We start from the raw sequence: 26862 nt of genomic DNA on the forward strand, positions 1-26862 counted from the left end.
CGAAGATCCCCTAGCAGAAGCTAGAAAAAACATAGGGAAATGGGAAAATTAGCAAAGTAAACGAAAAGGAAAGAAACTAAGACTAAAAAAAGGGACTTACTAGCCAAAGGGAGAGCAGGCCCAAACTTCTTGAAGAAGCCCGGCCACTCACGGATCCCCACGATGTGAGGGGGGAGCCGACCAACCCAGTCAGAAATGTCTTCGACCAAAGGAGGAGGCGAGATTTTGGCTGCACAAAACAAAAGGGACCAGAAATCAAAGCCCACAACCAAACAAGAGAGAAAAGGCAAACACTTACAAATAAGGAAACTAGGGACTTACGAGTACAATTCCAAACCTCAGGAAAATCGTTGACGTTGGCCACCACGTCTTCGGTTCTGACGTAGAAGTAGTTTAACCAAAATTGGCGGTTAGCTTTGTCGTCCTTCTTCACCACCAAGAACTTGCCTCCTCGGTGGCGAAGGTTCAACATCGTCCCCCTATAAATTCTAAGGGTGAACGGGTGTATTAAATGCCGAAGTGTGAGTTCGACCTCAGCTAGCTCGACAAATTTGGCGAGCATCCTTATGAGTTTGTACACGTATGGGCGAGCTGGGCTGGGCAAATGCCATTATAACGGCAAAATTCCTCCGCTAGCGGAAGGAGAGGAAGGGTATAGCCTACTTGGAAGTGGTAGGCATAGAAGGCACAGTATCTAGGGCGATGGACCTGCACCGTATCCCACCCAGCCGAGATTAATTCAAGGTGATCGGGAATGCTGAACGTAGCCCTAATCACTCCCAATTCCTTCTCTGTCATCACCGACCGAAAGGTTCCAGGGTCGGCGTGAGGTGATTTTGAGAAATCAGACCTAGTGTTAGGATTGCAAGGAACTATCTCCTCCACCAAAGGGAAGCCTCCATCCTTAATGGCGGCATGAACATTCCCCTAGTGAGGGGGGAACACCATCATTAAAGGGACTGCATCACTTCCCTCACTAGATTCGGAAGGTACGTTAGTCATGTTTTAACAGAAGAAAGAGAAGTATCAAATAATGAAGAATCGGGGAACGATGGAAATCACTAGAACAGAGAGCAAAAATGTCAAGTTAGAGAAAAGAAAGAAAGAGGTATGAAGTTTCGAAGTAGAAAGCTTAAAACTTCAAAATCACACCCTAACATCTCTATTTATAAGAACATGGGCACCTGAACCGAAAATGATTCATCATTACTGGCACTGTAACCGAAGCGACAGATTCAATCAAGGGACACACGTAAAACGAAGCAACGCATCAGGAATATGCGTCATAATGACGCATGACGTCATAACACCATCCTAATTTGTGGACATCCCAACTCCAACAAACCAATCAGGAAAATCGAGGCATTTTGAAATAAACGGCTCGCGTAGGGCCACGTTGCTAGTTCGCTATGACCACAACGACCTGCATGGCTTGTCCGAGAGTCTCAACCACAACGAGTAAAATTCGCTCATCGACCCCGCCCGAGGCCGGCCTCAATAAGCGGAGGGACTAACTGTATGGGTCAAAATCTGCCTTTAGAATATTTAAGCCAAGATAATACTAAGGGAAGAATTCTCAAGTCGTCGTTTGTCGAGAAGGCCCAATGAGCATCAAAATCTGTGTTCGAAGAGTCGACAAGAGTCGTTATCAACAAGAGCCGTGGTCGAGGTGTCAACAAGAGACGAGGTCGAGGCCGAGTATCGTCGACAGAGTCGTAACTGCTAGTTTTCAAGATAGAATATTAAAGAGTATATTCTAGTAGATATTCTCTGCACTTGTATTATTCGGGTTTCTTAAGAACATGTCTCATATAAATAGAAAAAAGAGACAATGATAGGGGCATGCGATATTCATTTGTAAAGAACACACTTTGACAAAAAGATTTGTCTCTCTCTTGCTAAAATACAAACTCTACCTTTTCACTAAGATTATTGTTCATACTTTTCCATCAGATCCGAGAATAACTCGAACATTCAAGAATCAAGGATTTATTTATTATTCATCATTGTCAAAAAGAACATCCACATATTCCATCATTTATTTGGTGAATCATTCCTCATATTTACTTAGATGTCATTTATTGTTATTCATTATTATTGAATGTTATATTATTGCTCCTGATTTCTAGAACATTTATGTTATTGCCACCGTCCTACCAGGCCCACACGACATTTAATGTCTTTTTAACAATCCTATCTAAGAATATTATTGTTAATTGAGATTAATCCATGTTCATATAAATTTAATTATTTGAATCAAGATTTTTATTTTTTGGTCAAACAAAACAAAGGTAACAATTCATAAATGCACATCGTTTCATTTCAGCCTAATAAGTTAAGAGTACAAAATTGAAATGGCGTGCGAATAAGTGAAACAAATCTTGACCAAAAGATTACTTTTTTGGGTAGAATACATATTTAGACGAAAGAGAAGTGGGTGCAAAGTTGAAAATTAATGTTCAGAGAAAAGATGTACAATGTACAGGTGCCCTACGCAGTACGTCACTGTTTTGATATTTTTCTTATATCTGCACCTGCTCCTTATGTACCTAATTACTGTTTTGATCTTTCTCTTTTTAATGCTTAATATGTACTGCCTTAGGCCAAAGCACTTCCTAAGCACTATCCATTTCTCGTTAAATTAACTCGGGCTGCATAGTCAGAAGAGCTTGAAGGGAAAAAGGATAACTCGAAAAACTAATTTCAACATTCAAAACAATAGAACATCTTGGTTTACATATCTAAAATACGAAACGAACAGTAGTCATGCTGATTATAGGTTTAATTAATACACTTTGTTACTCCCTCCGTTTACTTTTACTTGTCCAATATTCTAAAAATAGATTTTCAGTTTTACTTGTCACTTTTAGCGTATCAAAAAAAGATAACTTCTTTTTTCCTGTTATACCTATAGTATTAATTACTCATTTTAAATTATTTTCTCAAATTCATTTAAAATATGCATAAATTAATATGGGTATCATGGTAAGTTATGCACTTGTGTACAAATTTCATAGTGGACAAGTAAAAGTGAACGGAGGGAGTATACATGAATGAAATTAAAAAATGTTAACTTCTATACCCGGACAATAAAAAGATATTTATATTATTAAGTTATATTTATTTATTATAATAAGCAACCTGTCTTATTTTACAAATAAATAGCGAAAACATTTTTCCATTATTGAAGAAGCTAGCCAGCATAGATAGCCTAACTTAAGTGCTAATGTCGGCTACTGCTTTGGTCATGCTAGATTACAAGGCTTACTTAACTAAATCTTTTTTTGGTGCTTGATTAGACATATTATAACAGTACAAGGTTAAGGTAAGAGGATAATGATTTGGATATTTTTAACTGTAACCGTTGACAACATGTAAATGTTAATAGAAGTAAGTGAAATGAACTAATGAAGTGATAGCTAAAAGTAATTTCCTCAAGGATTTGTTGATTTAATCAAGTTCTTCAAGGAAACAGTTTCTGACCTAGCAAACACTTTAATTTAAAAGACAACAGTTACGCCAACCCAAACAATAATATAATTTCTTATTTCTTTTTTTAAGCTAACTCATATCATCATCAAATAAAATAAAAGTAAAAAAAATTAATCAGATTAATCCAACATATTATATATAGATTAAATAATAGTAATAAATAATATAATTAAATTAATCCAACATATCCACTACAGGCAGTCTAAACAATAAAAAGATAGTTACCCCAGCACGGCGGCATATCACAACAACAACAATAACGACCTAGTAAAATTACACAAAGTGAAGTCTGGAGAGGATAGCGTGTACACAGACCTTACCCCTACCCGATGGAACAGAAAGGCATATCAGAGTCACAAAGAAAAAGAGTAAATAACGTTTTATTACATGTCAGTTGAGACTCCAGACAAGCAAATTTCATACATTATGGCTCTACCACTAAAAACTACACTTGAATTGAACAGATAAGAGAACAAAATAACCTATTTCTACAAGGAAATTACTGTACAAAATCATGATTTTCCAAGCGTTCGGTTTTTAATCCTAATTTTAAGTTTGTGCGAAGAACTAGGTGGCGGAGGCGGAGCATTTACACTAGTATCGCCTCTATCTACGTTTAACTTCACCCCGCTAGACCCCCCTGGTTTCAATTGTACAGTTACTCCTTTAGCCCCAGTATCCGCATACCTACAATACAAATCCGAAGAGGTTGCCTTTGCTTCTACACCGTTCATCACCTGTCTTAATTCAGCCTCATCTTTTCTATTTTCTTGCCCCACTGAACTTGCCTTATGATGATCATTCCTGATTGCCTCAGCTTTGGCATCTCGCTGCTTGTTCTTTCTTTGACTCCCCACGGATGTTGAAGCCTTTGTTTCGTCTTGCAAGAGCTTTGCTAATTCCTTCTCCTTCCGTTTCTTCTCCTTCTTTAACCGTTTCCGTTCCAAGTACTCCAGGTCATCTTTGCGCCCCTCCAGCTTTCGTTTCTTTCCCCTGTCTTTCTTCTTTTCCTTCACTTTGCCCTGAACTGGAAGGTTAGGCATAGTCAACAAATGTAAACTTGCATACTTATGTGGTTCATTCTCAGGATCGTCACCTCTCGTGATACCAGTTGATAAGTGATCATCAGGTCGTGGCACCAGAGAAACTTTGCTTGACTCAGCGGTGCATTGCAATTCCTTCGTTAGCTCTTCACCCTCGATTGCAACTTTGACACTTCCAATGCTGGCAGTAACATGCGATCCAACATCATGACAAGAGTTAACATCCTCGGGAAAATGGTTACCACTGCTCAAGATTTCAACAACATTTCTTTGAGGTGCATCAACAGAAACTGAGCTGCTTGCCCCACGGTCAACATCACGAAAACCATCTTGAGATTTGTCCATCGTTACATTTTCATGATCCTCGGCTAGAGAGGATGTCACAGTTTTTTTCACTTTAATCTTGAAAACCGGCTTCTTTCTTTCATGACTTGCAGAAACTGTATCAGGTTCTCTGGAAGGCTCAGCAATTCCTGAACTATCTGGTACATGGTTGATTACTGGCTTCCCTTGATCATGACTTTCAAGAATATCGGCTGCTGGGGGTCCCTTGGACATAACTGCAGTCTCATGTAACAGGCTCACCATTGGCTTTGTTTGCTCATTACTATCAGGTAAGATAGGTTCTTCTCTAGAAGGAGCTGCAGAACTAGCCAATGGGAGGTCACCCACTGGCTGCATTCCTTCATGCCTGAGGTTCAGTGAATCTGCCTTGTTCTGGACCTCTGTAACAACCAAACTATCAGGTATAGCACCAGTAGCAGTGTTTGTAATTTCGTTACTCAATAGAGCATCATCTGCTTCTTTCCGGACCTCTGGTACAAATAAACCATCAGGTACAGAACTAGTAGCAGCTTTTGCATTTTCATTGCCCGGAACAGCATTTGCTTCCTGAGGAGCTTCTGCAATGGCTGAATCATCAAGTATACCTTCAAGGTTCTCCAGAGAAGGTTCAGAAGGTTTTGATTGTTTGACAAGAGCAGCGAAAAATTTCTTAAGTTCGCTACAAGTTTCGGCGTGCCCCATCCTCAAACTTCCATCTCTTGGCACTCCATACAGTGTAGGCGCTCTGAAAGAAATTAAATTTTAAAACAGTAAACAATAAAAATCAGCAGCTAAACTAACAGCATAGCAGAAAAGGTAGTGGTCCAAAGTGAAGAGACAGGGAAATACTTCAACGTGCAACAGATTCTGATAAAGTAAGCATGCTCTAATAAACAAAAGGCAAATTTTCTAGTAATTGTATCAGTCACGGTTTGTGCTATGCGTTGAGATACACAAATTTCGTTCTAATTCACTTTTGCATATCATGTGTGGAGATCGTTGTATGTGACAAAGGAGGATCACCATGTAAATCACACAGGCAAATGATTTTCGACACTAAGCAAGTTTTAAAGGAATATAAGGCGCTTTATTCAAAAATCCACAACTAATGGGAGCAAGCAAAACAAGCTTCCTTGCAATCTCCAGCAGATAGCAGAGCAGATTGAAGTACCAGAATCCATCACAATAAACAGGTAATAATGGAATAAGCACCTTCGAGCAAGGACTTGTAAGATGCAGAACAAGTAATGACGAAGAATAACATTGTTAAACGAGGTTGGGCTCTCAAGGAGACGCAGTAAAGCAACGAGAGTTTCACCCTTCACATCACTGTCAGAATCAGATTCATTTCTTATCTGACATAAACGCATGGCATGCACACCTAACTTCACTTGACCTGTGATCAAAGCAGAAATTATTTACTTTTTGCACCTGTATCCAAGCAAAGTTAACAGAACTTAATGTGGCAAGTCTAAATTACTATGCTGTATTTCATCAACAGGAAAAAATGATTTGGCCAACTAAATTATAACTGCCCAGAACCTCTTATAGTTGGCTCTTCATCCAAATATCTAATAAACAATGTCAAGGCAGCATCAATGCCCTTGCCCTGGAACTCAAGATCAAGAAGCGATCTGCTTGCTTCAACCCGAACTTTCCACAGTGTTTTCGAAGTCCGGAATGGATTAATAAGCTCAATGACACGATCCTGCAACCACCAACGATGATAATTTATATATGCCAGAGCCTAGAGGGGATAGCAGAGGAAAGAGAAATCACTTACAAGAGGAACAAACTCTGACAGCTTTAGTCCAATTTGGGTCAAAGATCGGATGCAGCTAATTGTCAAAATACCATTGTAACTTGGCATCAACCTGTTACATCATTCTCAAATCAATGACAAAAGCTAGTGTACTTAGCTCTCCCTATCCGATAATTCAGAAAATAATGCACCTATCAAATTGCAAGAGCCGATCAACTCGCTTGAGAAGGGATGACAAATAGACAATACTCTGCAATATGCAAACAGGTTAGCAAGGATCTAAAAGGCAGTCTCTGTCTGAGTAACAAGAAAGCTAACTTGGGAAGAAAATGTCCCTGAGAACCCCACATAACCGGCATTCAGGAAACATCACTGAATGCGGTACAAGTGAATGAACAGAGAAAAAAAGAAAAACTCCAACCAGATTTATGATCAACACAGCAGAATCAAAAATCCATCACCAAATACTTAAAGAGTAAAGGATAAGAGAAATAAAAAAAACTGCATAAAGGAGAAAAATGCAGGCTATCAATCAGCCAGAATGGCCAGGATTCATGGAAGTGACAAATACCTGCTGTCCAAATTCAAGTTCACCAATGGACTGGACTAACGCAGCGAGCCAAAAGACATCAGAGTAGGGGTTCCCACTGTTGTCGTTGTACTGCATGAAGTCAAAACAACTTATATGTAAAAAGCATATATATTGGAACTAGCACAGTCGGTATAATCAAGCAACTATAATGACCACCTTCAGAAGTTGTAGAACAAATTCAACAGCTTCCCTAGGGCTTTTCTGGTCAGCTGCTCGAACCATAGCTATAGCATGTGGAATAGCCTGAATAAAAAGAAACAAACAGCACAGAGAACGGTTAAAGTTTTAAAAAAAACACGCAAAGCATAAAAAGCCACTTTAGAGAGTTGAATTATATTCATCAATATGAGCATCTTCCAGCTCAGTAATGATATTGGCTGGCGAAGAATTAGGCAAGCCTATGGATTGCAAGTTTTCCTAAGCCTTCTGTGTCACCCAAACCAAACCTCCCTCGGATACCAACTTCAGAATTCAAGTTGACACCGAGGGGATTGACAAAACCTTATGATTGTGAATAAACTGCACAGAAAAGGCTGTGTCCGCTGGGGACCGAATGCATAGCTGCATTCGGAAGGGGGAAAATGAGATATAGAGCCTGGAATGTAACCCCATACCACTTACGTAAGAATTTTGAAAGAAAAGAAATATGAGAGCTTTTGAAGTGATGGAATACAACTTTCTACAGATTATGGCATGTCTTTTGGCTTTATTAACTTTAGTGCAACACGAGTTTCCTGTTATCAAAGACGATTAAGTGTGTCCCGTAGAGTGAACTATATTTTTTGTAGTTCCCTACTTTTTGGTATGCTTCTCGTATACAAGTGTGTACAAAGTTTTCCCCCAACAAAATCAATAAAACTATTAAGGTACCCAAAGAAAAGGAAGAAACCCATGGTATTAGTCAAATCGCATTGATTTGCGGCAATTTAATTACAAGTAATTGTGTTCGGGAAGGAAGAGAGAACCAAGAAAAGATTAGGAGTTCTGATTAATGGGCCGACAAGACCAAATTACGAAATGGATCCAAAAATAGGTTTTCAAACGGTAGATCACAGATCTGAAGATCCAGATGATACTTCAAATGTACAACGAGAGTAGCTATCTCAGGGTATAAACATCGTAAGTGAACAGTAAGCATGAGCAATGTGACACTCACCACGTGTGATATAGTAATAGAAATCAAAGAACATGAACTTGAAGAGAGAAATCCTATGCATGCCCATAGAGTGAAGGCAAGCAGACAAGAAAAAAACGTTCCAAACCAGCTCCCAGCAATCAAAAAGATGGGGAATCAGGTGATGTTTAATTTCAGATAACCAGCCCATTGATTCACAACTGCGTACATATAATTCACATCCTACCTCATTGCATTACCTCAAGTACAAAGTACTCCTGGAAATCACGAAAGTCATTTGGCCTAAAAAGGAAAGGGAAAAAAGCATGTGAATTCCAAATTTCAGAAAATTGGTGAAGATGCCAGCAAAGAGATATGCAGCACTCACTTGGGGAGTCCAATATTGGCATCAAATCTTCGAGTTTTATAAAATGTGATAAGATGAATCAAGCCAGCCCAATCGGTTTCCTGACCATGAAATTAAAATACCGTTTAATCTGAAGGAGGCACACCAATAATCTCAATAAGTTAGGAATAAACCAGAAATCAGGGAAATACAAGATTAACATTTTACCTTAGAAACATCTGGCCTTGTCAAAGAACAAGAAAAACACAATTAAAGAGAGAAGAATCCACATCTCATGGACTAGGGCACAACCAACATCACTAACAATCTACGACGAAAACATACACAAGGAAAATAACTCTAACTTACATCTGTATCCAGGAGATTCATAAATAGCTTTTAATGTGCCGGTGAGACATCAACAACTACTATGCCTCAGTCCCAAAACAAGTTGGGGTCAGCTATATGAATCATCACTGACCATATTACTCCAATTCACAAAATAACAGATAACTTCAAGTCATTTGAACACCATAATTCAGTGTCAATTGAAATCCTTCTCTATGGTTGACATTTAAATTGAAACTATTGAGCATGAACATAGATGTCAAATAACTCCAGAAGGATATAAATCTACCATGACAAAGACAAAAGCTTTTTGGTTCACAGATGAGTTGCAAGTTCTTTAGATCACAAGGAAGGGATGAAAACAAAGGGATATACTAGTGGTAAGAACTCCCGACCTTCAACCAAAAAGTTAAGGGGTTCGAATCACCGAGGGAGCTAAAGAGGAACGTGCCACTGTTGGACACCAGTGCATGGGGGATTTTGACTTTTGAGAGGTGGAGTTTACCATGTGGAAAAAATCGTCATAAGGAAAGAATGTAGTGGTTACTCCCCGTCTTGATTAAGAGATCTATATCAAGGACATCTAAATGTACCAGAATTCAAGATCATCTGAATGAAGTCTCAAGTCAGCTGGATGACACTAAAACGTTCAAATTATGATTTAGAAAACATAATTTATCACATTTCATAACAAATGGAGCAATTACGTTTTGCAGGTAGAACATAGAGATCTTATAATCCAATAGCAACACAAAATCAGAAGCATCAATAAACACAGTGCCTAGGAGGGTACTGAAAAAATGGGACACATTAAGCATGCCACATGCTTTCTTAAACAGATGAAACTACTTGCAAAAAATAAAATACTAGACTGAATAGAAGAAATAAAAGACCTAGCATACCTCGGATGCTGTACTGGCCAAAGCAAACGCAGCTTCAATTCGAATCCTCCAAAAGGCCTTAGGCATCCCCAAGTATAGAAAGCAAAATAGAAGGTAAATAATGATTTCACCAGGCTTAGCATAAAGCATTAGGAAACAAGATGAGAGAAGAGATGTAGCTGTTTGGCAGTGACTAATGATGAAAGCACACCTTAGAGTCACTAAGGAAGTTGTTGAGAGCGTTAACAACCGAAAACGAAAGTTGTGGTAATGCTTCTAATGTTGCTATAGCCTGTGCCTGAGCAACCACGTCCCTGTCCCTCTCCAATTGATTTATCTTTGGAAGAATCCGAAAGTTATCATAAGGATTAACTTTTTTTAAGCAAAGAAAATGAAAATGAAGCTGGGAATATTGAATTACAAACAGCACTTCATGAATAACACAGGATAAAACTTACCCACATCTGGACCGGTTGATTAAAATGAATTTCAGCAAGATACTCCAATTCCGGATCTGCCCGTAGCCACAACAACGGGGAATCAGAGCTGTAAATCCACAGTAAGAATAACTTTCAGATACACTAAATGCTGAAGAAATAAAATATTGTCTAAGATTAAAGAAAAGATAATGTAAGACATAAGTACATCAAACATACGTTGCACGTGTATCTACATTAGCCACAACGTCACCGTTATCGTCCGAGCCATCAGGTTTAGAACCCTTTTTAGGTTTTTGAAACCGTTTTGCAGCAAGTCTTGAATGACACTGAATTTCAAGCAGCTGCCAGGGTTCTCCAGTCATAGGCAGGATTGGATGATCGTACATGCCATCAAGCTCATGCACCCTTATGCTCATCATGCCAGGCCAGCCTACGTCGCCTTCTTGCTTTTCAGAGTCAGGCTTACCATTAGTCATAGAAGCACTTGAGTCAACTCGAGCTGTGCATTCCCTCAATATTGCTAATTCGAACATATTCTTTCTTTTGTTATACGAGAATCCCATTCTTGTTAAGGCACCAAAAACAAATCAGACGTCAGTCAAATAATTTCAATGCCTAAACAAAGTAAGCACTAAGCACAGAGGCGTGCAGGAGAAAACATACTTAAGCACCGGACAGCCACATGATCCGACCCAACGTGGAAAGAATTCTTTAAGAAACGGGCGCTCAAGATTACCAACCTTGTTGGCAAGGTGCCGAAACTGTAATTTGTAGTGCAAAATCAGATAAGCAAAGCCACACCAACCACAAAAAGGTGATGAAGATGCAAATGTGATCCACTTAATTAGCATTACTAGCACAAAAAAACTAGTGAAGATAATATCGATATGGCAAAAAATCACTGAATTGGTCCTGCATGCATTTTGGCAGATACTGAAGGCGCATGCTTCATACGCAATACAGGAAATTGCATGATTTAAAAGGCTAGTCCATTTTTTGCTTAGTTAGACAGGGGAGAAACGGTACCAAACGGCTTCAAGAGCTGAAATAGAAAAACACCTCTTTTGTGCTAAGCGTTCTCAATGATCGATTTGCATCCTGAGCCCGAGAAACAATTTGCTGAAGAATCTGCAAATAAGGATAAGTAATCAGTGTCATTAAATACTGCTAAAACATTAAAAAGAACTGCCTTTCCATAACAAAATTTTCTATGATTTAAACAGCATAAGGGATTTCCAAACAGCATCCTACCCTCCCCAGATCCCACTTGTGGGATTACACTGGGTTGGGTTGTTGTTGTTGTTAAACAGCATAAGAGATTTCCAAAAGAGTCATGCCTAATACATATGGAACAACCCTGAAACATATTTGCATCCCTAGCATATCCTTTTCAACCAAACATGGGAGTATGTGTCTGGAAAGGCACCATAATACCACCTAACTCAGCTTTAAACATCACATTCCCCAACGCAGAACAGAAGAAAACAAAATACTGTGTGGCCCTCAACATGACTGATTCAGGAATTCATCATGCATTCAACTACAGCAACAAAACCTGTGCAAGAATTCCAACAGAATTGTAGCGGCAACAAGGATACCTAGTGAATGGAGATGTATTGATTCCTAGAGCTACATATTTACTGACGCAAACAAGACATTCTCACAAGAGAGGCAAAGAATGGGGGGATGGGGGGGAAGAGAGAGAGAGAGAGAGAGAGAGAATGCAAGTGGTGTTGTAGCTATCCACAGTCAATAACTTTTCTTCTATCCATATTCTATATATGCACATTCAGATCAGTTAAGGACTGGCAAATGAAATATCAGCAAACCAAGCAACCAGCATTCTTTTAGAAAAGATGGGAATGCTTTTCTTTTTTATACAATGGTATATAGAAAAGATAGGTATGCTTTAGGCTACCCAATGAAGCAATTAGGAAATAAAATTGCATCATTTCCTAATTACTGGGAAACTGCAGAACAACGAAAGTTCATATACTCTCCTTCCTACTTTAGGTGACATTATTTGACTAGGCACAGATTTCATGAAGCCAATTTGACTTGTGTATTATAAAAAAGGGCAACCAGGTGCACTAAAGCTCCCGCTATGCGCAGGGTCCGAGGAAGGGCCGGATCACAAGGGTTTATGATTGACTTTATAATTTTAGTTTAAAAAATTCACATAGCGTTTTGTTGTCCTTTTGTCACAAGGATATTTACTTTATAATTATCACAAACCCAAGCTAATAATTTGTCTAATAAGATCTGTTTTTCCTATCCCAAAACATCTCTTTCCCTTGAGATTAAAATAAAGCACATCTAAAACACAGGGAGTATTTCATTTTTAACTAAGACACAAGAAACTTCAGAATCATAGATGAATCAATGGAAAACCTGGTTGACTGATAAAATAAGGAAAGACATTCTTTTTTTTGATAAGGTAAATTGTATTAATCAAAAGAGAGAGAACTCCTACACAAAGTATACCAAAGGCGTAGAAAATTTACATCAGAACATGATTCTCTACAAAGGACGCCCAATCTTCTATACAAGTAGGGGCTAAGTGAGTGCACCAAAAAGCGATCAAAGATAAAAGACTATTCTTAAGATGTGAAAAAGGAGACTCAATCTCCTCAAAAGCTCTCCTATTTCTCTCCCCCCATACTACCCACATTAGAGCTAACGGAGCGAATTTCCATGCCTTTTGCTTTCTTCTTCTACGAAAACCGCCCCAGCTATATAACATTTCCTTTACAGTGCTTGGCATCACCCATTGAACACCAAAGAGATTCAGGATTGCCCTCCACAAAGCTGAGGACACAGGGCAATGCAACATAAGGTGATCAACTTCTTCTCCTGAGCTTTTACACATGTAGCACCAACTAACAAGTGTAATTCCCCTTTTTCGAAGATTTTCAGCAGTCAAGATCAATCCCCTTGCCGCTAGCCATGCAAAAAAGCACACCTTCATGGGCGCCCTAGGAATCCAGATCGAGGAGTATGGAAAAGTGGTCTCCTCTCTCACCAACATACTCTGGTAAAAGGACTTTACGGTGAACAAACCATCGCCACGCAAGCCCCATCTCCAAGAGTCGCAGGATGGCTGGAGCATGTTCTCACCAACATACTCTGGTAAAAGGACTTTACGGTGAACAAACCATCGCCACGCAAGCCCCATCTCCAAGAGTCGCAGGATGGCTGGAGCATGTCTTGCCCGTATAGCAGTGCCAACAAAACTTGAAGCTCCGCAATCTCCCAATCTTGCATGTTCCTCCTGAATGAGAGGTCCCATACTACCCTCCCTTCATACTCCTTGCGAATCCGTTGGACCATCAGTTCCTTCTGGTTTGAAACTCTGAAGACGTGGGGGAAGGAGACCCTCAAAGAATCCCCTCCACACCACCTATGATTCCAAAAGCTGATTCTCCTTCCATCTCCCACCCTGTAAATGATGTTGCCACTGAATGCTTCCCAATTCTTCATGATACTCCTCCACATGCCACACCCGAAAGGTGTTGTGATCGCCTTGGTCCTCCACCCCCCTCCCGTTGAATCATACTTTTCTACTATAACCTCCCTCCATAGAGCATGCTCTTCTACCCCGAATCTCCACAACCACTTTCCCATTAAAGCTCTGTTAAATACCCTAAGGTCTTTCACTCCAAGTCCACCCCACTTCTTTGGGGAAGTGACTGTTTGCCAATTCACTAGATGAAACTTTCTAGTTCCATCCGCCGCATCCCATAGAAAGTTCCTTTGAAGTCTCTCCAGTTTTTCTGTGATGCTCACCGGTGCTTGCAGCAGGGATAAGTAATAGGTTGGCATACTCGATAAAGTGCTTTTGACAAGCACTTCCTTACCTTCTTTTGACAAATACCGTTTCTGCCACCCTGCTAATCTTTTTTCAACCCGCTCGATCACTGGATTCCAAACCGTAGTATCCTTATATGAAGCGCCCAAAGGGAGGCCCAGGTAAGTAGTGGGAAGGGAGCCCACCTTGCATCTGAGAACACCAGACAAGGCATCAAAATTAGTAACCTCACCTACCGGAAAAATCTCACACTTGCCGATGTTGATTTTGAGTCCTGATACTAACTGAAACCACTGCAGGACCTGCTTCAGGTAGGTCAACTGATCCATATCGGCATCACAGAAAACCAGTGTGTCATCCGCAAAAAAGCAAATGTGAGACTCTTCGGGCACTGAGCACCCCAATCGGAGCTGAGAATCCTCTCAAGAAGCCTCTGCCCGCCGCACGATCCATTATTTTGCTCAGAGCATCCATCACTAGAATGAATAACATGGGGGATAGGGGGTCACCTTGCCTGAAACCCCTGGAGCTGCCAAAGAAACCACACGGGCTACCATTAACCAGGACAGAGAATCTGACTGAGGAAATGCAAAACTTTATCCATCCCCTCCATCTTTCCCCAAAACCCATCTGCATCATAATGAAGTCCAGGAACTCCCAATTGACATGGTCGAAAGCCTTCTCAAGATCTAACTTACATAGTAAGCCGGGTTCTCTATTTTTCCTTCTGGAGTCTACAAGTTCATTTGCCACCAAGGCAGCATCCAGGATCTGCCTACCTTCCACAAACGCATTCTGGGAGGACGAAACAGTCATGTCAAGAACCTTAAGTCTGTTGGAAAGCACTTTAGAAATAATCTTGTAAATGCTCCCCACGAGACTAATAGGCATGTAGTCTCTGAAACAAGATGCACCTTCTTTCTTAGGCACAATAGTAATAAAGGAAGCATTGATACTTCTCTCGAAAACACCATTCGCATGGAAGTATTCAATGTCTTCCATCAACTCTCCCTTGATGGTGTCCCAAAAGATCTGAAAGAAAGCCAAGGAGAAACCATCAGGCCCGGGGGCCTTATCACCAGCACAAGACGACATAGCCTCGTGCACCTCCTTCTCCTCGAAAACCCTTTCTAGCCACTCGTTGTCTCCATCCCCTATATGGTTGAACTCTATTCCCCCCAAAGTCGGCCTCCAACTAACTTCTTCTTTATATAAGTTCTCATAAAACCCCACTATCGCCCCTTTTACTTCCTCATCTCCCTCAATACTCACCCCATCCACAACTAAGGACTCTATGAAGTTTCTCCTTCGATTTGCGACCGCCACCCTATGAAAAAACTTGGTATTCGAGTCCCCCTCCTTTAGCCAGAACGCCCTCGATTTTTGCCGCCAACTAGTCTCCTGAGCTATTGCTAACTCGACTATTTCACTCTTAACCTCCCCCAATTCGTCTAACTATTTCGCCCCTTCCCTTCTTTCTAAATCCCCCAATTCATGCATAAGCTCTCTCATTTTAACCTCTACCCTCCCAAAAACCTCCTTATTCCACCTAATAATATCTCCCTTAAGCAATTTGAGTTTCTTCGAAAGCCGGTATGAAGGTGTCCCTGATACCCCATAGCTTGTCCACCATTCTTTCACCTTGTCACCGAATCCTGGTACCTTCAACCACATGTTTTCGAATCGGAAGGGAGCACGCACCCCCCTCCCTCTGCATCCATCTAGCAAAATAGGCAAATGATCTGAAGTCAACCTAGGTAAAGGAATCTGCAGTGCATTTGGCACCAGCTCATCCCATGAGGGAGATATCAGGAATCTATCAATTCTAGACCTTGAGTTGGAATCCTCCGCCCTGGCCCAAGTAAACCTTTCCCCAGACAGAGGAAGGTCAATGAGATGGTGATCATTGATGAAGTCAGAAAACTCCTCCATGGCCCTCGAAAGCACACTACACCCTAATCTCTCCTCCGGAAATCTAATAGTGTTAAAGTCTCCCTAGAACCCATGGAATGTCCCATTCCCCCATAATATTGGCCAGTTCCTCCCAGAAAGACACCTTGGACCCTTCCCCTACCGGCCCATACACTCCCCCAAATCCCCACTCCACCCCCACTTACTCTATCTTTGACGAGAGCTGCCAAAGAGAAAACTCTCTTCCTAATCTCCTTTACCTCCAAGCTTCTATCATCCCACATAAATAGGATGCCCCCCGCACTTCCCGCTGCTGGGACCCAGTCATATTTCACCCAACTACCTACCCAGACACTTCTCACGATCGCATCCGACAAAACTTCTATTTTGGTCTCCTGAAAACAAACTAGGTTGGCACCCCACTCCCTAACTCCCACTTTGATGATGGCCTTTTGTTTGGGTCATTCATCCCCTCACATTCCATGAAAGGATCTTAACTTCCATAAGCGACAATAGCCCCCATTTCCCCACCTCCCCTAGCCGAGGTCCCTTTCTCTTTGTCACACCCTCGCCCCTTCTCTGATACACCACTACATCCCCTGAGTTATTTTGCTTAACACCTTTACCCAACTCCCTCCCTGCACCATCGTAAAGAGATTGTTGCTCAATCTCCATCAACAGTTCTAACACCCTATCTTCCTTCCATGTAACAGATACACCTAGAAACTTCCCAAAGTTTAAGAGTTTGTCCTCCATCCAAAAAGACATATCCCCTCCTCCTGTCCTTGACGAAATTGGGCAGGCTTCTTCTGTATGTGCCCTTTCCTTGCTACTACCAGAGGAATACAAGACCATAGCATTGCTAGCACTAGGAGTTTTAACCTTCAAAATGGTCTCACCATTTCCTTGGGGGTCAACAACCTCTGAAAATAACACCCCGCTGCTATAGGAATGTCCAGAACCATCAGTAGGGTAGCATGGCGGAAGAGAGCATGGAACCCTTGGCGGCATATTAACTGAAGGTACTAGTCTGACACTAACATCAATTGGGACATGCTCACCAATCTCCCCAGAAAAAGAAGAAACTTTGAGTGTGTCCTCGGGACAACTAAGCCCAGGAGCAGTTGAGTGGTTGATGGAACCGGGACCCACAGAGGTGGGGGCCGTGGATTAACAGCACCCTCCTCTGCCGGTTTTGCCCCTGCAGCGGCGGCCATCGTAGAGGGGCACATGTCACTGTGTGAAGCACCATGGCCAGATGAAGGAGGAACCACTGTTCCCATATGCTTAGAAGCCTTATCATGCGCAGCTTGAAATAAACTGGGCCCCTTAGGATCAATTCTAATGGAATTGGGGAAAGTTGTTGGGCCCATGTGAGGAAGCCCAGGCCTATTCTTGCTGAAAGCATGCCCGGCCCTATGATAAGTAGAAACGGACCGTCCCATTTTGCCTTTCCCGCCAGCATCACTGACCCATTCACGTCTTCTCCTGTTATGATTTTGTCTTCCTCCCCCAATTTCAAACCTCCCGTCTCTTCTCGATCTTACGTCTGATTTCGGCTTAATCCAGTGATCCGGTGAACCCTCCCCTCCCCTCAGAGACTGATTTCCCCTCCCTTCTCTTCTGTCTGACCTTCCCTTTTCTTCTGTCGCTATCACAGGCATAAAGATAGGGCGAAATTAAGGGCTCAGCCAAACCCTATAACTCAAGTAGCCATCTTCCACCACAGTGGAGACAGGGATTCTGCCCCCTTTCCTCACCACAATCCTCACTCGCGAGAGATCGTGTAAACTGCAAGTGACATCAATAAAAACCCCACAGATTTCCCCTATCTTCTTGAATAGGTCAAAACACCAAAGATGCACCGGGAGACCCACCATGTTGACCACCAATGTTTCGCCAGTGAAGCGAGGGTCAAGACACCCATCATGCTCCACCCATCTGTCTAGATTTAAAAAGTTCCCATCGAACCACCTATTTTCTCTGACAAGAATTTCCGAAGCTTGAGACTTGTCAACAAAACGAAGGATATTGAGTGTCCCCCAATTGCGAAATTTTCAGCCCGTCCTTGACGTTCCATGCCTCTGCTGCCCAGTTTCTAACAGCCTCCGGAGAACCAACCCATTTGGAGAAAGAACCAATGAGACTAGATTCCAAGAAACCCTTGCGTCTGAGAGTGTGCTCCTCGGACAGCGTGAAGTGCGACTCCTGTCCTACGTCGTGCTTTCGATGGCATCTTCCCCCAAGTTCTAGGAATGGCCAAGAGACAGCTTTCATAAACGACATGTTTTCCATTTTTCTGGATTCTAGAGAGAAAAAAGAGTTTCTCTCTGTATAATACATCATATTCTAAATGCGGCTGTCCCAGAAAAACTGGCCGGAAAAACCTCAATTGTTGGAAAAACAGTAATCACAGTGGGTGGAGACAGAAGGGAGGAAGTTTCCTCGCACTACTGTCTGAAAGAGAAAAAGAACTGGGGTTTAAAGGCCGGAAAAAGAAAAAGTCATCGGAATTTGGTGAAACTTGTACGGGATGGCTCGGAAATGCCTCGAGAAGAAGTTGTCTGAAGAAAGTTTTTTTGAAAAGTCGCCGGAAAAGGCCACACGCGCCGGCGCGTGGCTGAGACTCGCCGGAAAGTCAGGCGCGTGGGAGCACGTGAGGTATCGGTTGCCGGAGAAAGTTACTGGGGTTTGGTCGCGGGGAGCTTGGCTCTTGAGTGGTGTGGTGAAAATTTAGGAAGAAGAAGAGATGGAAGAGGCTTGGTCATTTCTGCCACTGTTAGGCCATCCCTTTTGTTTCTGCTTTTAACAGTCTACAACAGAGAAGAAGAGTTTTCTATTGTAACTAGGAAAGACATTCTTTTCTCATACTCTATTCTGACGCAAATATTATTGAGCACCTATTTGGCGAGTTGATGAGCTAATATGGTTGGTTTACTTTTCATCTGTATGTGGAGGGAACCTGAGATTTAGCATTGTTCCAGCCAGTAAGGATATACATAAATGTATGTGTTTTACTAAAATATCTTATATATTACAGATAAACTAATTTTTCAGAAATGAAGTAGAGAAGCCAACAAAATAATTTCTAACAAAATGCATCTACACCTAAAAGCCATAAGATTCTAAGATGTCTATTCCAAGAATGAAAGTGGCACCAGAGAATAATAGTTGCTATAAGGCTCATACCTTGCGAAATGACTCAGGTCCCATCTGCTTTTCTAACATTTGGAGAATCGCAACCTATTAAGACAAATACAGACTTCCAAGATCAGACCTGATAGGTAACAGTATATTTTTTAAACTAAAATGGAAGGCAAAATATCACTCACAGACTTCCAAGATCTTATTTTGCCAAAGAAACCAATACAATGGGTGCCATACAAATTTTTTGAAGAAGCAACGGCACTTAAGGCAGTTGCACCACTGTCATCTGCTCTGCAAACAGCAATATTAGCCTGCAAATCATGGAGGAAGTAAGATCAAGAGGGGGAAAAACATACACACACACAGAAAGAGAGAGAAGATAAGTCAGAATAAAGCTTCTGTAGTTTGAACTTAAATTACCAAACTACATTTTACATAAGGTATTGCAAGAGAAGCTAGGTTTGAATTATAAATAAATCAACACAAATAACACAACTGATGAACCTAAAAGCTTCCTTCTTACTCTATCATGTGCCTATTCTGCCTTGTCATAAGAATAGCCATAGTGAAATAATGAGCCTACAGGAGCTACAAGCTTCAATCTATAAATGTTGGTGGAGCTACAAATAAAATGCAAAAATTGACATGTTGCTTGCTAATGAAGACCGTAAAACAGAAGCAAACCTTGTATCTCCTATAGCGTGCTTCATTATTTCCGAGGAATCTCTTGATGAATATATCAGTCAAGAAACCAGCAAGACCATCCAACAACCAATCTGAGAACATTAATAACACATAGTTGAGATACAGAAGTTCTATTATCACATGTTAACAGCATGTCCAACACTTTACCATCATTTGGCGCTTCTGGGGTGATATATACTCCAAACCATTGTCTTGCAAGGGCGTAAGCAAGTTTAATCCTTGTCTCTATGGTCTGTTAAATAAATCTGAACCAATCAAGAGAAACAGAAAAACAAGGAAAAACAATGACCAAGATATTTTCTTGATAACCAATTGTTAATGCATGCCACCTACATTCTTTTGGGGAGGAGTAATAAAAGGGCAACCAGAATATAATAGGCAAGCATGAACTGGAGTAAAAAGCACAAGTCACTTCTGCATATTTTTCTTTTTGACTTTTCACTAGATTTTCCCTTCAATTTTGAAGATCAATATCCAAAATTTCTTTCGTGTACAAGCATACCTTATCAATGACCTTCTCGTCAAATAGTAATTGAGAGCTGAAGATGCTCAAGGAGGCTCCTAAACTCAAGGATGATATTGCCATCTCAGGAGAAATAAAAACTTGACTGTATGACGCAAATGGAAATGACGCAGAAAGGTAGTCTTCATAGTAGCTGTTCAAAAACAAACAAAAAAAAATTCTTTGAGGTCCACTGATTGAATATGAGTAAGAGGGAGGTTGGACGGGGAGAGTAAAGTGAAAAGAAGCCCAAGTAAAGATGTTTCAATGAGGTGATATTACATACCTAAAAGCACTGTGAAAAAATCCCACAGTGTGCCGCAGCTTTGCTGAGTCAGCAGAGAGACAAATATGCGAGAGCTGACTGATATTGTGGTCAGGAAGAATTTCAAATGGTGCGACTGCCAAGGATATCCATCGAGCACTAACAGGAGTACTTAATCTGTAGACGTACGTTTTACGAGCAGGAACATCCTCGGTCCAGATCTGACCAGGAAAAAGAAAAAAGTAAAATTAAGTTAGACATCAACTCCCTAGATTTAGTCATACATCTATAGACAACACACTGCGGGGAAAACTGAAGCAGCCAAAGGACATAATTCGGAGCATATTGGTTTCACTATATGGGCAAAGTGCATCCAGCAAAAACTTGATACAGATTGATAAACAGCAAACTCACAATTTCTTTTTATTTGAAAACCAATGTCAAACTGCAACATGAAGGAAAAATTGGTCATTCCCCAACAAAAGTAACTATATTTAACTCCTTGTGACTATGAAGCGCATTACAACAAGACACAAATGAATTCAAAGTTATTCTAGAAAGGATGATTTAAGCTGAAAAAAGTAGAAAAAATGATCATGCCTCCCTCTTTTTCACATATCCCTCTTTAGTACCACCATTAAAAACAAAAACCTACTTGTTCATAGATTCAAAATCCATCAACAAAAAATACCTTCAGAGGAAAAAAAGGGTATAGAAGGGGTGAAAGAGTTACTCTTACGCCATGACCAGCCCCCAGAAAACTTCAGATAAAGAAAAGACCTAGCAGTTTGACAACATTTGTTCACTGAGGAGCCTCTAATTGCATTCAGGCAAGAAGAAAATCACAGCTAGCACAACATAAGGCATGAGAACTGCATAAGAAGGGCCAGCAGCAAAGCAATCTTCAAGAACTACGGTTGTAAGTTGTAACATCTACTTACTTTTCGCAACCTTTTCCTGAAGTTTTATGCTGAATCGTGCCAAGAACTTATTTTGCAAAGAATTTTAAGCACCATTTTTACCCTGGAGGCTGTCCCTTCTTTCCAATTGAAAATTCATGCAGACATGAAACTTCGTATAAATTGATCTGTTGTATACAACCTCACTAGCTAACAAACCATAGTTTTACACTTTTACTAAAAGAAAATTAGCAATGAAACAACAATATTCTGAGAGGCACCATCTTTTACTCTTTTGGTTCAACTTTTTGGGTTCTCACTCCTCACAAAGGAACCAGAAACTAAAACAACTGCTCCTAGGCAAGGAACGTTTCCAGAAACAGCTAGAAGAAGCCTTAGATGTTACTATTTCACAATGAAAGATCATAGCCAAAGATACAGGAATTAGCATTTCACTAAATATTTATCAAGAATATATTTGTCAAGAAAAAAAAAAACAGATACTTAAATATCATAAATATAGCTCTTTCATCAACTAACCAACTAATACTCATTCTTGTCATCATAAAGGTAAAGCATGGTGGAACTTTAAGGATCACAAATCCTCACTCCACTAGAACCACTTCCTCACCATGATTTTCACCTCAGTGGACTAGCTCAGAAGAAGAGATGTAATGTATCCACCCACCTGATAAAGTAAGGCTCCAGTACTAACAGCCACAAGATTACTGGCCACTGTAAATTCCAAATCGTAGCTGCAGAAAAACCAACAATAATGAATATAGTAAACCTAAATTCAAACAGCATCCATAAGTTTCACAAGTCTTGCATCTTACCAGCAACATTGTAAATTGTCGTCCATGCAGGGAAACCAACATCGTGCACGCCGAATTTGGTTGTCAGTATGTAAAACATCACCATCAAAATGGATTCCAGTTTCAGCCTTCTCTACCCAATAATCAATACGGACCTTTTTCACATTCTGCATCCAACATAACCTACATAAGTCACAGAAGTGTAAACCTCATCACTTAAATATCCTATAGGAAATCTGATCAAAGTTATAAGACAGAAAATCTCCCTATAAATTAAAGTATCCAGATAGAATAAATTTCTTCAATTATATCACATTTCAAATCTGACTAGGGCCTTCAAATTTTGAGACAATATTTCCTTTTGAGTATCATATGGTGGAGACGTGTCACTTTGCAACCTTTGGGCTAATTATGGTCCTTAAATTTTAGAGAAATATACTTAGGTGGCAACCAGTGTTTTAAAAGGCGTTTTCGAGGCGAGCCCTGGGGCGAGGCGCACCAAAAACGACCTGGGACGATGGTGTGGGGTGAAAGTCTCAAGAGGTGTACGCCCAGCAATTCGGGGCGTACGATGGCGTTTGAGGCGAGTTTTTTTAGTGAGGCGTAAGCCCCAGAGAGTTTTTCAAATTAAAACAAAATTTGTTGAATAAGTACTTCATATAATACCCAAATTTTCAAAATGCACCTTGGTAATTACTCAAAAGTTTTAAAAAGGAACTGAAATGTATTAAATTTAAAAGTAATACCTTTTTTATTGATTGAAGCCCAAATTAATGGTCTTTCCCAATTCTTTATCTTATCCGCTAGTCTACTAATATCTCCCAAAAGCAACGAATATTCAATTTATTTTTTACAAATACAAAGAGAACTTCATTCTCCTTCATAGCAGCAAGTTCAAAGTTCAAATTGAAGGTTAGTCATCCTTTTTGTTCCTCCAGGTAGAAAACTTTATTCTTTTCGACTCAAGTTACTTGAGCTTCTAAGTAGTGTATAATAGATTGTTTTGACTAATTTTTCGTGGGGATGAAGCACATCTATATATATATATATATATATATATATATTTCACATATTTATAGTTTTCTTCATTTTTATGCAATTTTAACTGTTTATAAATATTTACTTAATTATATTATTTTATAAAATATTAAAAATTAAATAACTATGGGGCTTACGCCCCGTGCCTCGGGGCTTACGCCTCGCTCAGACATATATAAAGCGCCTCGCCTTACGCCCACGCCTTTTAAAACACTGGTGGCAACACATCATTTTTTGCTGGAGGAAAGTTAAATTCATGAGTGAACCAAGATTTTACATTTCAAGCCAACTCATGCGAGAATGATGTGACTTAAGTTTTTTTTATATAAGGACAATGTGACTAAAGTTATGATATTGTGGGTGAGCCGAAAAAATCTGAAATCACATTTCGTGCAGTGAACCCAAAACATAGTCAGCAGCACTTAAAGCCTGTGCAGTGAACCAAAAAAACTAAAATAAATATGCAAAAACCTGATTGTTTTCAGCTGAAGAGTCCTCCCCATTCTCTAAATGCACTTCCTGTTTTTCAATCTCATCCTTCGTGGATTTTCTGCACATTATCAGCAAATTTGGTACCAATTCTCTATCTAGAGATGATAAGTACACTGAACCCGCAGCATCAGCAGCTGAAGTAGTTGATGATACAGAGCACCATCTATCCCCATTCTCCAAGGGTAAATAGTGCGGGAAAACTTCAAATTCTGTAGGCTCCCCATCAACTGTAACACTGTCTATTACCAAATTATCCGCGTGCAAGCCCAAAATTCCATTTTCTGGTGGAACTATATCAAGTTCTGTGTAACTGAAAAGCCAAAAAGTTAACACCCAAGTTAGCATTAATGTCCAGGGTTTACATAACTCAGTCTAATAACAATCCTAATACCAAGGGTCAAGGGGCAGAGCTAGCTTGAAGGAAATGGGTTCAATTGAATCCCATTAGTTGTAATTGAGAAAAAAATATAACCAAAAGAGATTTTTTAAATTTCAAATTTTTAAAGAGGTAAATTTGACTGTCCAAAAAAAACATGGAATCTCTATAATGAATCAGATGAAGAACATAATCTCAACTGTACGGTCTAAACCTTGTAGGTTTTCTAAAATTTATAATTCTTGAAATTTACACGGTGCGAAACAGTTTGAACATCGTAAGTTTCAAGAAGAGTGGATATTCCCAGTTTTCTTGAAATTTTACTGAGTGAGAATGTAATTTATCTCTAAAAAATCTTGATGTTCACAGGTTTCTTGAAATTAGTAGAATAGCAGACGGGAATTTGTAGAGTAAAACCGAGAAAATGGAAAATCTTGGTGGGTAAAAAAGAAAAGAAAAAAACACCCGTAGATTCGACGTTTGTCCATGTCGATAGAAAGACATAGCTTCTGATGACGAATCACTGCTTCAGAATTATCCCCTTTCTGCTCTTCGTTCTTCCCCTTATTACGAGCCTTTGCCATTTTTGAACACGCATATATGTATTGTATTGCTTTCTTCACTCACAGTAAAGACAAGAGTACAACACGAACACTAGAAGAAGAAAATAATTGGAAAAAGTGTAAGCTTGCAACTCGCAAGTCTCAGCGAAGGTGTGGAGGGAGTCGAGGGGGGTAATTTATAGAGCTGAAATTGGAGAGGAGAGGGTCTCTCTGTTTGGGATCTACTTGGTCGGATCGTGCCCTAGATTGCAATTTTATATCCTGACCGTCCGCGTGTCGGTGACTTTATTATTTAACGGTTAGATTTGATTTATTTCGGAAAATTGAGGAAATCTGTGGTGGCGATATCTGTGGTGGTGCCCGGGAGCATTGACTCAAGTGATTCTACTTTATTTTACACTCAACCCAAATTGAAACTTTAGTTCTAAATTCTTCCAAAAAATATTAAGTAACCAAAAGAACTTATTCCTCCCCTATTTATGTGCTATGAAGTAGTATTAGTTTGATAATGAAATTAATTTAATTATTCTTGTTCTGGTTAGTAGTAAAATGATCTTAAAGCGTTACTAGGAAGATTCGTATTTAAGATTAAATGAAATTTTATTTTGAATCAATATATATTTATTTTTTATTTATTTTTTCCCGGAAAAACAAAGTATGCATTAATCAAACTCAATAGTTAACTGTACAAAACAAGATGAATGTCACAACTCGCACTTTGGAGTTGTGATTTCGGCAATGAACTAGTGAGAAAAGGCTCTTCTAATTGTGTGACGTAGGTCTGTCTACTCGCGCAACTTGGGCTTTTTAATTTTAAGCATATATAAGGGGGTTATAGGTGATGAAAGCTCCAACCTTACTCCCTCATACGTGCTGCCATCAAGCCGTATTGAACGAGCTACCTTGGGGGCGACCTCAAGGGCCTGCCTAGATGACTCAAATGAGTGTCAAAGGTATCCATACGAGTTTGGGAACTCTATGGACTGCGCAACGCCTTCGGGCTAGCGTTGGGCATCAAAGTGGTGCTGGAGGCTCGATGTGTGGGATGGCCAGCCCCGCGGGCTGTCGAATGTTGAAACGAGACTTCCGTGCCGATTAGATACCTGATGTACCTGTCATAGGGGCATCATGTGTCGACTTGTGAGCATGGCTTGGGTTCAACCATGCAAGCAAGGGTCTGTTGGCCTAAAGGTGCAGTTGTGGGGCGACACTGTACTATTCGAAATAGAAGCGTGTCGCGAGGGCAATGTATGGGCATGGCGCGAAAGACGTGCATGACAATGGTCAAGGGCTAAAGGTTGCCTTACTCGGGCGAGGCACGAACTAGTCGCGGATGCACTAGGCGAGTGTCAAGCTTTGAGGACTGGGATGTGCACGCGGGAGCGATGCTTAGTCTTGGGCTAGGGACAAGACATGTCCTAAGCCAATCCCCCAGGGCGCGCATGGATTGTGATCCTAAGATGAAGCGCCACGACATATCTAGGGCCAAGGGCCTAGACATCTTACGGGCGACACAAGTTGGGGTGAGCCCCACCAACAGGCACAAGATCGTGCTTGGGAATCCTGGGATAGGAAATATGATGGCTTGCAGTAAGGGGAACTGCAGGGGCGAGCAGGTGCACTACCCAATGTAAGAATTTGGGCCCATGATACTTGGTATCATAGCTGATTAAGGCCATACTATGCCATGACACAACGTCAAGGCAAAAGGGTAGACATGGCGAGCGCATTTTGGATGTAAGTGCAGGGATTGATGTCCATATGCCACCAAAGATCGAGAACCCGATACTGATGGTCGAGGAAAGAAATGGGTGATTCCATTGTCTTTCGAGAGCCTAAGGTGCTACTGAATGAGGTGATATGCCGATGAGTCGGATGGCCAAGAGAAAGCCATGTTTGTCAGGTCGTGCAACCATATTGCGAAGAGTGGGAACCAAGGACTATAAACTTAGGCATGATCATAGCGAAGATCTTACCAAGGATGCGTGCGACGCATCAG

At 40.6% G+C, this 26862-nt stretch overlaps 1 protein-coding gene and 1 long non-coding RNA gene across 3 annotated transcripts; one reads left to right on the forward strand and one right to left on the reverse strand.

Moving 5' to 3' along the window:
• Nucleotides 1-3854: 3854 nt before the first annotated feature.
• LOC104114502 (transcription initiation factor TFIID subunit 2) lies at nucleotides 3855-25058 on the reverse strand. Of its 2 annotated transcripts, XM_070197739.1 has the most exons (25): nucleotides 24766-25058; nucleotides 23904-24234; nucleotides 22416-22561; nucleotides 22268-22334; nucleotides 20702-20901; nucleotides 20416-20569; nucleotides 20061-20145; nucleotides 19893-19984; nucleotides 19394-19519; nucleotides 19251-19304; nucleotides 11402-11470; nucleotides 11006-11103; nucleotides 10559-10906; nucleotides 10361-10448; nucleotides 10114-10239; nucleotides 9924-9980; nucleotides 8716-8795; nucleotides 8588-8630; nucleotides 7370-7456; nucleotides 7193-7282; nucleotides 6813-6871; nucleotides 6643-6733; nucleotides 6402-6567; nucleotides 6072-6255; nucleotides 3855-5604 (listed from the first exon to the last, which is right to left on the reverse strand). In XM_070197739.1, exons 1-25 carry the CDS (start codon nucleotides 24882-24884, stop codon nucleotides 4005-4007), a joined length of 4560 nt encoding a protein of 1519 aa, XP_070053840.1. In that variant the 5' UTR covers nucleotides 24885-25058; the 3' UTR covers nucleotides 3855-4004. The 2 variants fall into 2 exon arrangements, with proteins under 2 accessions (XP_070053840.1, XP_070053841.1); XM_070197740.1 differs by lacking the exon at nucleotides 24766-25058 and having other exon boundaries at nucleotides 22416-22577; nucleotides 23904-24071.
• LOC108948190 (uncharacterized) lies at nucleotides 5699-6161 on the forward strand. The gene is made up of 2 exons (XR_001972850.3): nucleotides 5699-5821; nucleotides 6021-6161. It is a non-coding gene; the product is annotated as an uncharacterized lncRNA (long non-coding RNA).
• Nucleotides 25059-26862: the final 1804 nt, after the last annotated feature.

This window comes from Nicotiana tomentosiformis, chromosome 3 (assembly GCF_000390325.3).
Source record: "Nicotiana tomentosiformis chromosome 3, ASM39032v3, whole genome shotgun sequence".
NCBI classification, from domain to species: domain Eukaryota; kingdom Viridiplantae; phylum Streptophyta; class Magnoliopsida; order Solanales; family Solanaceae; genus Nicotiana; species Nicotiana tomentosiformis.